We start from the raw sequence: 18,980 nt of genomic DNA, 5'->3' as shown, positions 1-18,980 counted from the left end.
GGTGGAACACTACACCTTTTTTATTGATCAATTCTGGCCTTTTCTGTTTAAGTGAATCATTCAATTTGTTCAGCTGATGATAATATACTTCAGAATTGATCGTTGTGTTATCCGGTAGAAGCTCAAAAAAACGATTCCTTTGAAATCCTACCAAACAGGTAACATTACCTTTTTTTGATAAATATCGGCTTTCGAAGTGCTTTGAGCCAATATTCATCAAAATTATCTTTTTTACTCCATGATCTCTTGCATTTAACTCTTAAACACACCGATCCCGTAAAATACGTAAACACATTTTTGTGTCTGGGAGACTTTTTCAACTTTGAGAAGTTATAACTTTGGTTCTAATCAATATTTTCTAACAATTTTTTTTTCATATAAAAGTTCAAAATTTCAGAAATGTGACTGCATAATCAATATTGCCGAAAAATGACTTATTGTTAAGTTGAAAAAGAAAAACCATTAAGCAAAAATTAAAAATTGTTCAAAAATCCACTTTTCCTTTAAAAAATCATATCTCCGCAATAAAAGACTTTTAAAGACTTTCAAATACGGGATTTTCAAAAAAAAAAAAAAAAATTATGGTATTGTCATTCTTTTTAAAAAGTAGAATTATATAACAAAAGGAGAATATGAGGAATTTTTGGGTGTCTAGAAATTCACTTTTTTTTTAAATTATATCTTAGCAACAAAAAACTTTTAAAGACTTTACAATACGGCGTTAAAGAACCATACTTAAAAAAAAAAAAAAAAATTATGTCACTGCCATTTCTATTAAAAAATATACTTACATAACAAGGCAAATATCAAGTATTTTTCATAAACTCAAGGTGTCTAAAATTGAAAATTGATGTGTTTTATAATATATTTCCGGACTCTACGCAAAAATCCTCTCTTTCACGGTACTATAGTGTTTTAACTTTAGTCAGTAACTTACGCAAACGGATCTGTTTGAACGTGTTTTGTCCAGTTTTTTTATATAAGATTACTCACAAAAATGTTTCATTCACACACTATATGGGCCGCATTAACCCTAACAAAACTTTGCTGCCGTGCCGTTCAAATTCTAGTTGACCAAAAAGTTGATTAACCATATTAATCAAAAGAGATTTCAAACTTTTTTTACGTCCTGGTCCAAACCTCCTATCTCATTCCGTTTTCACACAACAAGCGTTCAAAACTTCATATGGGGTCTCTCAGACCCACTTACGTGTTTAAGGATTAACATTATTGCAAACAACCCATTTCTCTTCCCCAGTGATGATGCGCTTTAAAAATGGATTCATTTTCTTGACAGTTGAGAAGTAAGTCACAGACGTCAACGCGACGGCACAGATTTCTTTCCGTAAGAACATGAGGAACCTATATGTCGAGTTTTGAAATTAAACCTAGGCGTTTCAAATGATCATAAACGGTCAAATTTGATAAACCTAACCTCTCAGCGATCTCACGAGTTGTTATTCGCCGGTTTGCATCAATTAATGTCTTTATTGTGTTTTCATCAGCTTCAACTGGCCTTCCAAAACGTGGTGCATCTTCAACATCAAAATTGCCGGATCGAAATTTTGCAAACCAGTTTTGGCGTTCTGTCAATACATCTTCTCCATACACATCGGATAATTTTTTCTTGCGTGAACAGCATTTTTACTTTTTCGATAGTCCGATTGTTTATAAAAATAGAAATTATTAGTTTACAATCAAATTTTATAAGCCACTATTCTGATAGTAATTTTGATTAAGTTGATACATTAATCATTTCTGCAAAAATTCATAATTTGTGTCAATAATTTATAAAAATTAAGTTAAATGTTTATTGAATTATTTCTTTTCTCACAATGTAACAGTATTTATTTTCATCGATAGTGAGGTTGTTAAAGTAGTTTATATCTAAATAAAAAATAATTTAATGAAAAAGTAGTAATTGATTATTTTATTTATTTAAATATTATTGCTTAAACACACAAAGACATTCCAAAATCGGTCAAAATAGTTCTTTTTAGGATTTATTTTTGAGTATTTCTAAAAAAAAACTTTTAAATCGGTTAGAGATTAAATCGGTTAAGAAATACGACGTGTAGACTATTTTGAAGAGTGTTTTCTGATTCTGGACCACTGTACGCCGGTTCACCCACTCCTCTAACACCGGTCGGATGGCATCAAAGGCACGAGTGCTCACCCTTGCAAAGGGCAGGCTCTCTTCCCAGTCCTCAATAGCCTTTCTCCTGGTGTGGAGCCGCCACACCTCCTGTTCCTTATGCGTCCAGAGGATCGCCGCGGGATTCCCGCGGCGTGCCGTTCTTTCCCAGTACGCGTCCGCGTACATGCACGTCGCGAGATCCCACGGCAGCAACCCGGACATTACAGTCGCCGCTTCGAAGAAGATGATCCTATACCTCTGTGCGGCCTAGACGGTCAACTCCTGCTGTGCACTTTAAAGAAGTGACTTGATGCAGCGGTTGGCCATCATGTCTGGGTACCACATAAGGGCTTCATAACATAACGATGGATTGGACCATGCCCAGATAGTGGCGACGAGCTTCCCCCCCCCCCAAGATTGGGCACGAGTATTCCCAGGTTAGAAGCCACCGTGGAGCCAATCGCAGGAAGGGCTCGAAACTCCACAAGAATAAAAAATTTTAAAAATAAGAACAAAAAATATGCAATAAAAATTTACAATGACTGTTTTACAATTAGTCTACACTAGAGTAATTGTAAAAGTTATTGTAAATTTTCATTGTAAATATATTTTTTGTTCTTATCATTAAAATCTTTCATTCTTATGTTATATATTTTTTGTGTTCATAAGAAATTCTAATTTATTTAATAATAGAAGAGCATTTTTAAACTTTAGATTTTTTTAAAATAACATTTTATATTCAATAATTAAAAACAATGTAAAAATTATACATAACAATTTTAAAATATAATATTTAACCCTTAAACCAGGACCCTGACCGGACCAAAACCAAAACCAAAACCAAAATATTGTACAAGGCTAACCGTAACCTGACCAAAAATATTTTTCCGGTTTTTTCGGTCAAATTTTCGGTCATATCTTTTAAAATGCTATTAAAGATCATACTGAGCATCAGGTAGAAAAAGAGAAAAAGCGCATGCTGTGTAGACTTCTCTCTCTACAAGATAAGAATTAGAGAAAAAGATACACAGCATCTATATTTCATCTCTTTTTTTTAATATTTTTAACGCTCCATAAATATGCAGTTGATTTTAAAGATTAATTTTTCCTTCAATTTGTCAACATAAAATGAATATAAAAAAATAAGGTTTTTATACTGTTAAAACTAAATTTTTAAAGCTAAAATTATATTTCAATTTTTCTGGTTCTTTTAAAGCACCAAAAAAATTTGACAATTTTAATTGAACTTTAAAACCGTAGATATTTACTTCTAGGTTCTCAATAAATAACGATATTACAAGGTGTCTACGGAGGGTTACTTATTTCTTTGCTTTTATTATGATAATTTGATTAAGATTGTTATTTTATAGAGAAAAACTACCATTAATACCAGTAAAAAAAAACGACCATTAACGCTGCAAATTGCTGAGAATGTTGAAGTAAAACAAAAACAAAAAAAAAAGAAATTTTGGAAGACCCGGAACCTCCAATAATTTTTAAACATTTTTATATTAAACAAGTGTTGTTTACAATAAACAAAAATTTTTATAATATAATATTCATACTTGTATTATTTTTATAGATTATCATTTTTATACGTTATTACATTTTACAATACGTAATTGTACATCTGTAACTGTAATTGTAACCAAAAAAGACCGAAATTCAAACGGTGACCGTAACCGTTATTAGTAACAAGACCGAAAACAAAACCAGAAATTGGATACAATCTCTGACCGTAACCGTAACCGGACCGAAATTTTATTTTGGGCACGGTCGCCTTAAACATACGTATAAGTGGATCTAAGAGATCCGATATAAAGTTTCGGATGCTTGCTGTGTGAAGACGGAATGAGATAGGAGGTTCTGACCAGAACGTAAAAAAAGTTTAAAATCTCCTCTTTCGATATGCTTGATCAACTTTTTTGGTCAACTAGAATTTGAACGGCACGGCAGCAAAGTTTTGTTAGGGTCAATGTGATCCATATATTATAGTGCGTAAGTAAAACTTTCTTGTGAATAATCTTATGTAAAAAAAAACTAGACAAAACACGTTCAAACAAGTCCGTTCGAGTATATTACTTTGTCTGAAGTTAAAATGCTATAATACCGTAAAAAAAAAGACTTCTTCGTAAGGTCCAAAATATATTATATTATGAAACACATCAATTTTCAATTTTAGACACCTTGAGTTTATCAAAAATAACTCATATTCGCCTTGCTACTGTAAGTATTACCCAATACTTGTATTGGGTGTACAACTTAGTTCGGTCCGTTTTCAAAAGATAGCTCTAGGTGCTATAAATGGTTGACGGCAACAGCTGATTTTTGTTATATCGTGAAGTGTCAACATCTGTCAACTAAATATTGTTTACAAGACTTTGAGTTTTGTACAACAAGTTTAATTTTTACTGCGTTAAAAATGTCGAGTTTTGTTCCAAATAAGCGCCATTTGCGGGAAATTTTGATTTTCTGTTTCAATTGGAAGAAAAGTGCAACTGAAGCGCATCGAATGCTTGTGGAAATGCATAGTAAATCTGCACTATCAGATAAATCTTGCAGAGAATAGTTTCGACGATTTAAAAATGGTGATTTTAGTGTTGAGGACAAAGAGCGTTCGGGTCAATCAAAAAAGTTTGAAGATGAAGAACTAGAAACATGACAAGATTCGTGTCAAACGCAAGAAAAGCTCGCAAAAACATTGGAAGTTACTCAACAAGCTATTTCAAAACGACTCAAAGCCGCGGGATACATCCAAAAGCAAAGAAATTGGGTCCCATACAAATTGAAATCGAGAGATATCGAACGACGATTTTGCATGTCCAAAATGTTGCTTGAACGGTACAAAAGAAGTCTTTTCTGCATCAAATTATTATCGGAAACAAAAAATGGATTTACTACGACAACCCAAAATGTAAAAAATCGTATGTAAAGCCAACCGGAAACATCAACGCCGAAGCCGAATATCCATGGTGTCCAAGGTAATGCTCTGTATTTGGTGGGACCCACTATAAGATGCTAAAACTTGGTCAAACCATCACGGGAGACTTCTACAGGCAACAATTGATTCGTTTAAAGCAAGTTATAGCCGAAAAACGTCCAGAATATGTGACCAAACACGAGTCCATAATCTTTCACTATAACAACACTCGGCCTCATGTTGCTGTTCCGGTTAAAAACTATTTGGAAAATAACGGATGGGAAGTTTTGACTCACCCGCCTTATAGCCCAGACCTTGCTCCTTCCAACTATCATTTGTTTCGATCGATGCAGAACGCTATAACTGGAATACGCTTCACTTTAGAACAGGTTATCAAAAATTTGCTCGATTCATTCTTGGCTTCAAAAGATGAACGCTTCTTCTGCGACGAAATCCATAAATTGCCAGAAAAATAAGAAAAAGTAGTGGCTAGCAATGGACAATATTTTAAATAAGGTATTAATTCATTTTACCGTTCAAATAAATGCGTTTTTCAAGCAAAAGACGAACCAAATTAAGTAGTACACCCAACATATTTTTTTAATAAAAATGGCAATAACTTAATTTTTTTAAAAGTATGACTCTTTAGCTTTAAAATGCCGTATTGTAAAGTCTTTGAAAGTTTTTTGTTGCAAAGATATAATTTTTTAAAAAAAGTGGATTTTTAGACAGTCAAAAATTCCTCATTCAACCTCAATTCTCCTTATTATATAATTATACTTTTTAAAAGAAATGACAGTACTATAATTTATTTTTAAAGTATGACTCTTTAGCTTTAAAACGCCGTATTTGGAAGTCCTTAAAAGTTTTTTGTTGCGTATATATAATTTTTTAAAGAAAAAATGGGTTTTTAAACAATTTGTAATTTTTGTTTAATGTTTTTTTATAACTTAATAATAAATTATTTTTCGGCAATACCGCTTATGCAGTCACATTTCTGAAATTCTGAACTTTCATGTAAAAAAAGATTGGAAAAAAATGTTGATTGGAACCAAAGTTATAACTTCTCAAAGTTAAATTAACTTCAAAAAGTCTCTCGGATCTGAAAATGTGTTTACGTATTTTACGGGATGTTTAAGGGTTAAATAAAAAAAAAAGAATATCATTCGCGGAAAATAAACCTGAGACCCCACGCGTACTAGTCAACGTCCTAACGCTTCACGCTACCAACTCGATACTCATTCTTCTGTAGCGGTACTATAGATGCTGGAAATATTTAATCGTCATATTCTCGAAAATTCCTAATTTTCGTAATAAACGACTTTAGGGTAAAGGTGTAAGTGAATGCTACACACCCGTAAAATTTTATTAAAATCGGTGAGATCATTGTTGCGGACTCCCCTTGTGAAAACAGAGACCGTTATTCAAGCTAATAGAGGATATATTGAATAATTATGCTCTATAGAAATCCCCCAAGTGTCATATAAAAAAATTTTTTAAATATTTAATTCTTTATTAATAATATTTTGTTTAAAGACATTGATCGATTTGTTCAGATTTTGGTGGCGCACCCTGTCAAATTTAATAATACTTTATAATATCTTTGAGGTGTTCATAATTTTGGATAATCTGTGAAATATGTATACAAGCACCAAAAATTAAGAAAATAATTATACAGTTAACAATATTAAGGTGTAGTAATTATGTAATAATAAACATTACATGAAGTACGTCCATCACTGTAGAATCGCTGAGGTAGGGTGTAATGTGATTTAATAAAGCCAAACAAGAAATTAGACCTCCTTCCAAATTCTGCGTTAACTTTCTCTTACACAATGCTAATAGCTCAACTATATGTGCAAAATATTGCAACAATATAATTTGTTCTCCATATAATCCTGAAATAAAATGTATGAAATAAATAAAATAATTGATAAACTGTCATTACTTACAAAATTATGATACTTCACATATTTCAGTATACTTTCAGTATACTTTCACATATTTCAGTAAACTTTCAACAAAAACCAATATAATATGTTTATAATTTATTATGATTTTTCTTCGTATATCAATTTGATACTATATTATTTCTTATTTTATAACAATTTTTAGTTTTTTTTTGTTATTATTCTATGTATAATAACTCTTGTAACAAACGCCGTAAGTGCCATAGTTACGTATGCAATACTGACAAGGGGAACCCTTGAGCAACAAATCATCAATTTTAAACAAGCATTTTTAAATTCCTTGATTAAAAAAATAACATTATATATAAAATAATTAAAAACGGTTTAAATTATATATAATAATTTAAAAATATAAGATTTAAATGAAAAGAGAAGTCTTATCCGTGGGGACCTGGAATCCCGAGTGTAGCTGGTCAACATCCTAACGCCGCATACTACGCCCGCGCCGCTGACTCGACAATCGTTCTTTTGTAACGGTACTATAGGTGCTGGAAATATTTAATCATCATTTTCTCGAGAATGTCTAATATCCGCAATTTACGGCTTTACTACAGTAAAGGTTTGAGTGAATATTACACACCCATAAAATTGTATTAAAACCGTTGATTAGTTGCTCGCAAGTTCTCCTTGTGAGTAAAACGCTACTCTCTCCCCACTATGCTATCCATATGTGCAGACTTGAGTACATTCTTGCTGTGAATTAAGTATATAGTTTTTTCTTCTCTGATTCATCTATTGTAGAGCTAACTGCATTCTAGATGCTTTATAAGTACAGTTATAAGCTAAAAAGTTGCAACACATTTTCTTCGATGGTTTTTGGAATGTAGACTTGCTCATCAATCGGCGAACGTAATTCGTTGGACCCACAAGTAAAGCCAATTACCGATTGGCCGATTGATGAGTAAGTCTATATTCCAAAAACCATCGAAGAGAATGTGTTGCAACCTTTTAGCTCATGACTGTACATGAAAACCTATCAGTAATTATATCATAAACTTTGTTAAATAAAGTTATGAGATTAATCTCAATATGCTAATTATGACTACTGAACGCGTTGCATTAAAAAGTAAATAAGTGTATTATAGATGCACAACTGCTTAGTAAGCGGACAAGCAACAATCGAAGATGATTGGTTGGATCCAAAGAACCAATTATATATCTTTAATTGCCATTTAGTCGTCCAACAAACGGCCGCGCATTCGGATGTACTCAATAAATTACTCCTGATAGCCAAACCTGATGGGAGTACAAATTAAAAATGTATGATTCACATTATATTGGCAAAAGTCAGGCAGAACCCAGGCACGATTTACTGTTTCAGCTAATATTAGCAGAAAAACAGCAAAATCCAAGCAAGTACTGCGTCACGACATGTTAAAAAAATTCAGCAAAACTTATTGACATATAGAAAACAGAAATCGAACACTCTGTGTCGTCATAACATGACGGCAGAAACGCGGCAGATATAGAATATGGTTTGCTTCAACAGCTCTTGACAGTAAAATCGCAGCAGAAATCGAGCATAGCGTGTCGTCATGATATAACAGCGAAAACGCGGCAGGTATAAAATACGATTTGATTAATCAATTATTTCATGGCAAAATCGCAACAAATATCAAACACAAGGTGTCGTCAAATGTAAAATGTGGTCGAGTTGGCTAAGACATCCTACCGGAGGTCCCAGGTTCAAACCTTGATGGCTGAGGTGATATTTTTCGTAATAAATTCTTTAGTTTTTTTCAGATAAGAAAGGGTTCTAATATTTAGATGCTAGTTAGCATCATTTATTACACAGGCATACAAAAAATGTGTCATGTCTGAGAGGCTACACCTATGTATCCCTATGTATTTTGACGCTCTGAAACCAACTATAATCTCAGAATTGCTCCATCAGGTCACGATCTTTTTTTACAGTCAAAAAATAATTTCTTAAAATTACACTATTCAGCTTGATAAAAAAATCCTAATGGCGCAATTCTGAGGTTATATTCGGTTTCAGGGCGTCAAAATACATAAGGATACATAAGTGTAGTCTCTCGGACATAACACTTTTTTCTTTTTGTGTGCCTGTGGTATCAAATTGATTTCAATTTAATAAACGTGATATTACTAATTCTTATTCAACTTAGAGCCGTGTTATAACTGAAAAAGTAATTCGGCGCATAGTTTGATGAATTTGAAAAAGTATGTAAAATTACACAAATAAATATAAGAACTAAGATCTAGCTATGACTGTTGAAGGCGTTCTTGTTCAATCTATGTTGTCACATTATCGGTTCAATATTTTTCCATTCTAAAATAAGTTTTGTTATTAAAACATTTCCTAAATTATATTATTGTATCATTGTATCAATAAAATTTAAATTAATGAACGTTATTTGTTGATTATACGAACATTATTTTTAGTGTAAGATTTATTCCATTATTTTAAGACATAAAATATTTAAGTTATAATCTAAAATTAAAATATGAACGAAAATTAAAACATTAGCTTTAAGTTTAAATATTTTACAAAATATGACATAAAACCGAATCTATATATACTCATAAAAAATAAGAAATATGTAAGGACAAATAAAATTTTTATGAACAAATAATTAAAGGGCTAATGAGAATGTTCGCGCAGTACTCAACAGGCAAATTTCTATTCAAATCAGTTTCACGTCAAATATTATATAAACTTTTTTTTAACGATATCACAAGTGTGCGATTAATTCAGATGTTAGCGTACTAGGTCACCGTTCCGAAATCATAGATTCGAATCCCGCTGATGTGTTTTTCAAAAATATAAAATAATGCATAACTATAATTAGTAAAATAGAATATATGCAAAACAACAAAAGTAAATTAAGTTATAAAAATAAAAATAAAATCTGTTAAAAAACTAAAAAAAATTTTTTTTATATTCCAGAAAACATTTTGCGCGTAAATATCTAGCAAGTCGCGCGTAAACACGGTATTGCGCAAGCAAAACCCTATTCCAGTGCGTCGTCATAGCGCTAGCAAAACACTAGCACAATGCGCGTATTCTCAATAAACGATATGCACGCAAAACACTTAGCACACTTTACGCGCGATCTCAATAAGCAAAAATGTACGATTAAAACCGATTAAAAAAAAAAGTAATCCAAATCGATCAGGATATGCGCCAAAAATGCGTTGTTAATAAGATCAAAACCCAGATAAATTTATTAAAACAGAATACATTAATGTAAATGTAATAAATGTTTAATTTACAAAAAAAAATATTTCTTGTATCCTTTTCGTTAAAAAAAGATTAAATTTGAATTAAATATTTAATTTATGTACAAGATTAAATGACAATACAAATTGTTATTTATATGTAAAAATATAAAATTTTATGTGAAACAGTGTTCCACACACACGTCATGTTTAAAAAGAATGAAAGCGAGTATTCATCTCAAGGTTACAATAAGCAGCTCCTAAAAGTGTCACTAAAGTATGAGCTGACGAGTCGGCGGCGCTGGCGCCTAGATATACTGCCTATGGCCGCACTCGAGTTACAAGAAAATCTCCCGCGGCGTGGCCGCATAGCGGTGGCGCCAGCACTCGCTTGTTAAATCTATTTCAATTCAAAATTACAGAATTTCAACATGCGGGCAAAACTCACGCAAACCGCGTACACAGTTTACGAGGTGTGATCAAAAAGTAAGGTGACTTTTCATTTTTATAAAAAAATATTCATTTATTCATCCAAAATTATGTTATCCCCTTCAAAATAATCCCCCTCTGATACAATGCATTTGTGCCAGCGCTTTTTCCAGTCGTCAAAACATTTCTGAAATGCACTTTTGGGTATTGCTTTGAGCTCCTCCAGCGATGCAGCCTTAATCTCCTCAATCGTCGCAAATCTTCGTCCTTTCATAGGCCTTTTTAATTTTGGGAAGAGGAAAAAGTCGCAGGGGGCCAAGTCTGGTGAATACGGTGGCTGAGGCATGATAGTATTGTTTTTGGCCAAAAAAGTAACGACGTGTGCGCAGGTGCATTATCATGGTGCAGAATCCATGAATTTTCTTTCCACACTTCCGGACGTTTTTTTCTTATTGATTCACACAAACGCCGCATAACCTCAAGATAATACTCCTTGTTTACCTCAAGATAATACTCCTTGTTTACAACCTTGTGGTTGGAATTCTTGATGCACAACGCCATGGTAATCAAAGAAAACTGTGAGCAAAACCTTCACATTCGAACGAACTTGGCGTGTCTTTTTCGGTCTTAGTTCTCCTGGGCTCTTCTACTGGGATGATTGGGCTTTGGTTTCGACGTCATAACCATATACCAATGTTTCGTCACCAGTTATAATCTTTTTGAGCAGATCAGGATCATCATTGACGTCGTTCAACATGTCTTGGACGATGTTCATGCGACGCTGCTTCTGATCAAAATTAAGCAGTTTTGGAACAAATTTCGCTGACACACGTGTCATACCCAAAACATCCGTTAAAATTGATTGGCATGAGCCAAACAATATGTTAAGATCATCAGCTATTTCTCTAATCGTGATTCGACGATTTTTCAACACAATTTCTTTCACTTCCTGAACATTTTCGTCGGTTTTTGACGTGCTGGGGCGTCCTAGAGCGAGGTTCATCGTTAACATTTTCTCGGCCTTCTTGGAATAACTTATACCATTTATAAAGATTTTTTTTGCTCAAAGTTGACTCACCGTACGCCACTGTCAACATTTCAAGAGTTTTTGAACACTTAATACCATTTTTTACACAAAAATTAATACAAACTCTCTGCTCCATTATTTTCAACAGCAAAAAATCGCCGAGCACGCAAACACGAGTCTAACCTTTATGCCTCTCACATAAAAACAACACATGCTATATAGGCTGTGTTCCGTTTTTACTGGCAGTACTGAAAATTTATAGTTCACGTCACATATACTATACATTTTCAGTACTGGCAGTTAATATCGGAACACAGCCATAGTCAAAACTGTGAACATATGATCGTGACGAGTGTACCAACACAAAAAAAAAATTTTGAAATTAGAGTGTACAGAGCGCGCGAAATTCAAAAAGTCACCTTACTTTTTGATCACACCTCGTACATGCATAAGACGCGCAAACTTTGCGCGCAAAAATGTTATCTGGATGCAAGCAACTTACGAGCAAATATAATTATCCGATACACCAGCAAATCACATGCAAATGGTATCCATCGGATGTATCAGACAATACATGAGCTTAACCAACTTGCGGACAAAATTCACGCAAACCGCATATACAGTTCACATGCATAAGAATGTAAAAAATGTTATCTGGGATATTGATGTCACGTCATGACAACACATCGTGCTCGATTTTTGCCGTAAATATCTGTTTCTGGCGTTAATATCTGACATGACAGGCGATGTTCTATTCTTGCCGTGTTTATGATGTTACGTCATGACGGCACATCGTGCTCGCCTAGTGAGCAAAATGTTATCAAAAAGAGTTCTTAAAGTATTCATGTTTGAGAGGTTGACATCTTCTGACACTATCAGAATGATAACATAATGATATCATTATGTTATCCAATGCGTCGATTTTAAAGGAAAAAAATCATCATATATATCTAAAAGAATACGGCAATCTGACTTCTTATAAATGTTATCTAAAAGAATACTGCATTTTGACTTTTTCTAAACCTCAAGAAAATGTTACTATTAAACTTTTTTATTTACATTTATTGTACGCATTTCATTAAAAAAATATATACTCAATAATATATACACATAACTTTTTTTATTATAAAAAAATATAACTTACAAAATATAACATTTCAGAAATCAATATTCACAACCAATTGAAAATAAAATCGAAACTTAGATTAGATTTATTAAAACAGTATACGTTAATGTAAACGTAATAAATGTTCAGTTTACAAAAAGTATTTCTTGTATTCTTTTCGTTAAAAAAAAATTTTGTTTTATTAAATTTGAATTAAACATTAAATTTATGAACAAAATTAGATAACAATACAAATTGCTATTTACATCTAAAAATATAAAATTTTATGTAGATCAGCGTTCCACATATACGTCACGTGTGAAAAGAATGAGAGCGAGTATTCGTCTCGAGGTTACAACAAGTAGCTGCCAAACGCTCATTGAAGTATGAGCTACAGAGTTGATTGCGGAGCGGAGTGCGATCGCGTCTAGATATAACGACTGTGGCCGCACTCAACTCACGAGAAGATTCCCCGCGGCGTGGTCGCCTAGCGATGGCGCGAGCACTCACTTCCCAGTGAGCAATATGTTATCAAAAAGAGTTCTTAAAGTATTCATTTTTAAGATGTGAATGTCTTCTAACACCATCAAAATGATAACGTAATGATATCATTATGTTATCCAATGCGTCGATTTTAGAGGAAACAAAGACATCATATATATGACATCTAAAAGAATACGACAATCTGACTTCTTATAAATGTCATCTAAAGGAGCACTGTATTTTAACTTCTTCTAAATGCCAAGAAAATGCTACTTTAAACGCTATAATTTTTACGCTATTAAAAATTTTTACACTGAAAACAAATATTTTATTTTTTAGTGGTACCATCTTGATTCTGAAGGATTTGGCTCTTATATACGGCCTTGAGAAGATACTCTAAAATGTAGAAGAATATCGAATAAGCATGAGAGACTAGATATAAGACAATCGTCTTAATGCTAAAAAAAAATTTCCTCTTTTAGCAAATAACGTGCAATAAAAATTAATTTTTTTTAGTTTTTCAACAATCTTATTATTTTTATAACTTAATTCTGTATTGCATATAAGATTCCTATTTCACTAATTACAATTACCCACTATATTACAATTTTTAAAATCGCATCGGTGCCGACGGGATTCGAACCTATGATTTCGGAATAGCAACCTAATACGCTAACACTGAGCTAATCGTACACTTGTAATATCTAAATAAAAAGTTATATTTAAAATAAGGCTGATTTGAATAAAAAAGAACTTGCGTCGTGAGTACTGCCCGAACACTAGTCTTTCGTTTATAATCGTTTATAATTTTTCAAATATATGTTCAATTTGATTTTTAAACTACATCTTTAATATACTTAAAACTTATTCCTCTTTTCTATTTTGCCAATTCCTTGACTCCCACAAATCTTTCTTCACAGTTAAAATATTAACGCTGTAATTCTTTTTATGCTCTAATAATATTCACCACATAGGTGATCCAGCTAAGTTAGTTTTTGTGAAAGGTTCTGTTTTGCAAAAAGATATATCATTTTTAAGAGAACTTAATGAGATCTTTACAAAGTCCTCTTAAAGAGCTTTTCCTTCTGAGACTCTAGAGACATCTGTAGATCACATCATAAAGAGCTAGTTCAGGAAGACATCTTGGAAAAAGATAATTTATTGATGTCATTTTAAAGAGAAATTAATGATGTCTTAAAAAAGTTCTCTTAAAGAGGTCATTTAAATCATGTACAAAGATAACTTATTGATATCATTTTCACGAAAAATTAATGAAATCTTCAAAAAAAACTCTTAAAAAACTCTTCCTTTCAATAATGCTCACTGGGCTCTTATATATTGTATTTTAACAGGAATAAGATCTAATATTTTACGTTACCTTTCATCTTTGCTCTTTATATAATATTTTCTAGTTTTTCTACTTGTTTTTCGTACTGGTTTTGTACAGTTTTAAATCCTTAGCAGAATGGCTCACTTATAATTGGAAAGCAACGTTTTATAACTTAAGTCATTGTCTTTAATAACAATATACAAAGTGTCCGAGAAATGGAGAACCTACCGCTTTAAGAACATAGAGAAGATGAAAAGAGACAAAAAGTCGTATATTATTTTGCGGTATTCGCTATAATTATCGAGTTATAAAATACCTTTTCAAAAAAAAGGTACAAAAAAGGCCCTAAGTATGTGTATGTACCTTTTTAATTTTTATTCTTTCTACAAAATCTAAGTAATACTATCTGTGTACGAGGTGTGTTCAAAAAGTATCGCGAATTTTGAATTTTCGCGGTTACGTATATTCGAATTTCGATCTTTTTGTGGCGTTATGTTGGTACTCATGTCTCTCACTTATGCCGACAAGCTCGGCCATTTTGAATGTTCACTTAATTGTTGACAGCTGCTTTGCTTGCACGTGTTTTGGATCGTCTTCGATTTTTACCTATTCAAAAAAATGGATCAAAGAACCTGTATCAAATTTTGTGTGAAAAACGAAATTAAGTGCGCGGATGCATTCCGAATGTTGACTGTGGCATACGGAGAAGCTACCTTGGACCGAAGCAACGTTTATCGGTGGTACAAAATGTTCTCAGAAGGCCGAGAAGATGTGAACGACGAAGAGCGTGCCGGACGCCCGAGCACTTCACCAACAGACGAAAAAATTAATGAAGTGGAGAAAATGGTATTGGCCAATCGTTGAATCACCGTTAGAGAAGTTGCTGAGGACCTAAACATATCGATTGGCTCGTGCCATTCGATTTTTATCAATGATTTGGGCATGAGACGGGTCGCCGCGAAATTCGTACCAAAATTGCTCAATTGCGACCAAAAACAGCATCGCATGAACATTGCTAATGAGATGTTGGACTCTGTCCGCGACGACCCAAATTTGCTCCAGAGGGTCATAACTGGTGACGAATCGTGGGTTTATGGTTATGACGTGGAAACCAAAGCTCAATCATCTCAATGGAAGCTGCCGCACGAACCAAGACCGAAAAAAGCGCGCCAAGTTCGGTCGAATGTGAAAGTTTTGCTGACAGTTTTCTTCGATTGCAGGGGCGTGGTGCATCATGAGTTCTTGCCACAGGGTAGAACGGTCAATAAGGAATATTACCTGCAAGTTATGCGCAATTTGCGCGAAGCAATCCGCCAGAAACGCCCGGATTTGTGGAAGAACAAAAATTGGCTTTTGCACCACGATAACGCCCCTGCTCACACATCGTTGCTTGTGCGCGACTTTTTGGCCAAAAACAACACACTAATGATGCCGCAGCCACCGTATTCCCCAGATCTGGCCCCCTGTGACTTTTTCTTGTTCCCTAAACTGAAGAGGCCCATGAAAGGACGACGTTACGCTACGCTTGACGAGATAAAGACGGCATCGAAGGAGGAGCTGAACAAGATAAAAAAAAATGATTTTTTGAAGTGCTTCGAAGATTGGAAAAACCGTTGGCACAAGTGTATAATATCTCATGGGGATTACTTTGAAGGGGACAAAATAGATATTCATGAATAAATAAATAATTTTTGAAAAAGCACAAAATTCGCGATACTTTTTGAACACACCTCGTATCTTCATTAAAAAATTTTCCTATTCTAACTCACGTGGTAGGGAAAAGTAGGTAAATTGCACGCATCTAAGGAAATTTATCGCAGTGAATTGATTTTTGAAGTTGAAATCGATATGAGTACAGAAATACAAACCTTAAACATTTTTTTATCATTATGTATTGTCATATTGAACAATTTTTCATTTGGTAATGCTATAATCAGCAAAAAGAGGCAAATAGATAAACAAAAAAATTTCTTGGGACTTGGGTAATTGTACACAGTCACCTGCATTATAATTGCGACACTTTTTCTTCGATAGTTTTTGGAATGTAACCTTGTTCATTAAGCGGCAAACGTAATTGGTTGAATCCACAAGTAAGAACCAATCACGTTCTCAGCTCTCGTTACAGTTGCGCGTTCAGAAACGCATCGAAAGAAAAGTGTTGCAACTATAATGCTGGTGACTGTACGCGCGGTTGGATAAATGTTCGTGGAGCAAAAATGAGGTTATAGCCCATTCTTTTAGCTGCACTACACTGTACTAGTGGCACTATAGTTGGTCTCACGTGGTCTCACACCTTTCAAGATCGATGTAAAATTGTCCACTGCGGATTTGATTTGATAAAAAAACAATTATTTAATCACTATTTAATGAAATTTAATAAACAATAGCTCAAAAAACGCACAAAAAAACGTACTTTTGTTAGGTATCACATAATTAAAAAAATAAATTAAAAATACGGACTTATTGCTTTACTTCCTAAACGCCGAAATCGCAACAAAAATCATGATTTAACTTTTTCTTATTTTTTCAATTAACTACGTTTTTAAATAATATAACGTATGGTTATATATTTAAAAAATACCTTCAGCCTTCAAATATCCTCGTGATATAATCTCTATTCATCGGGAAGATGCCAAACCACAAAGTGTACAATTACCCATTGCGTACAATAACCCTACCTTCCCCTACTCTCTTCAGTTTCTATACAAAACTTAAAACTATCTCTGTATTATCATTGAAAAATCTTCCTATTTCAACCCAAGTCGTAATTACTTAAAAATAAATATCTAAAATTTTATCTAACCGTATTAAAAACCAAACCGTATTAAAAAAAAAAAAATGTATGAAATCTTTAAATTGCGCCAATTATAAAAAGAATATACATATTGATGTATTGTTTGAAATAACTGCTGTATTACTTTTAACAAATAAAATTCAAATGATAATGTTGGAATATCGACATCAGCGTTGTCATGGATCAATCCCTAAGTTACCGACGGACTAGATTAAATGAATATATTGCTTTTTAAAATAACTGCTGTATTTACTTAAAAATAAATATCTTAAATTTAATCTAACCTAAATATATTTTTCCAAAAAAATGTATAAAATCTTTAAATTGCGCCAATTATAAAGAGAATATACATATTGATGTATTGTTTGAAATAACTGCTGTACTACTTTTAACAAATAAAATTCAAATGATAATGTTGGAATATCGACATCAGCGTTGTCATGGATCAATCCCTAAGTTACCGACGGACTAGATTAAATGATCGACAGTTTGATCAATCTAATGACAAATTGTAACACATGCGTATCTCTAATCAATCTCCACCACGATTCACGTAATAAGTGCAGAGAATAATTACCATTGTCAATTAAGTAAAATACAGTCGATTGATAAACATTGAATAAATACTATTTCTCAAGTCAAGTTAACAACGCTTATTAATCTCATATCCTGATATTATCAATCGAAGACTAACGATCGCTCCGAACTCCACTGATTATATTTCAATAGGTTATGAACTCAGTATTCTAATACATACAAAAGATGACTGAGTCTATATGTTTCAACATACCTCTTTTAAACAATAAAAACTATTATAAATGGGAGTATAAAATAAAGTTTCTCATTAGCAAAAGAAAGTTTATGGCGTAATGTAGATGAAGATCAATCCGTAGATCCGTCGGAGGGTTGGTTACAGAAGGATTAAAAGGTAGTTTCCACAATTCCATAACTGTTAGTTGACGACAATTAATCGATGCACGTAAGAGAGATTACAACTGTAAAAGATGCGTGGAAAGCTTTGAAAGCATATCACAGAAAATCATCATCATTACAAAGGTATTTCTGCTAATGGAAACTGTTATCTAGAGACTTCCAAAAAATGGCGACATCTCATACAGCACAGAAAATTCCAGCAACATTGCAGCAATGTTGCAATGTTGCAAATTGCAATGCAATATTACGGAGACATTGTAGAAACATAAATTAACAATATGCCTGCAACGTCGCATTGCATATGCCAGTAATAATCTGGAAACATTGCAATATCATAATTTTTTAATAAAGTAGTGGCAATAAAGAGCCAAAACAAAATATTCGCGTATAATAATACCCAGTAAACACAGTTGCATAACAGCAATGTTAATAGAATAAAATCGAAAGTAACGCGCAATGTAACATGCGCGTTACATGTAATGTCCATGTTAGTTGTAATTTCCCACTCATAAGAAAAATAACAGTTACATAACAGTTGTATCATATTTGTTATACAGGAGTCGTATTAATAATTCAGTTTTATAACAGTTATATTATTAAAATAAAATGTTTTTTATATAAACCTGATAAACGGCAGTTATATGACTGTTATAAGTTATCCCACACAAC

The 18,980-nt window shown here is 33.0% G+C and overlaps 1 protein-coding gene across 8 annotated transcripts in view; it reads right to left on the bottom strand.

The window, feature by feature from the left end:
• LOC105197099 (WD repeat-containing protein 81) overlaps positions 1–18,980 on the bottom strand; it is a 374,845-nt gene that overhangs the window by 115,222 nt on the left and 240,643 nt on the right. For all 8 annotated transcript variants that reach the window (XM_039450912.1, XM_039450914.1, XM_039450915.1 and 5 more), the window contains one exon: positions 6,780–6,955. In XM_039450912.1, coding sequence (XP_039306846.1) covers positions 6,780–6,955 — 176 coding nt within the window. The remainder of the gene's footprint in view (positions 1–6,779; positions 6,956–18,980) is intronic.

Source organism: Solenopsis invicta, chromosome 6 (genome assembly GCF_016802725.1).
Source record: "Solenopsis invicta isolate M01_SB chromosome 6, UNIL_Sinv_3.0, whole genome shotgun sequence".
In the NCBI taxonomy this organism is placed as follows: Eukaryota; Metazoa; Arthropoda; class Insecta; order Hymenoptera; family Formicidae; genus Solenopsis; species Solenopsis invicta.
The sequence above is the reverse complement of the archived record's forward strand: the minus strand, read 5'-3'. Positions and strand labels throughout refer to the sequence as shown.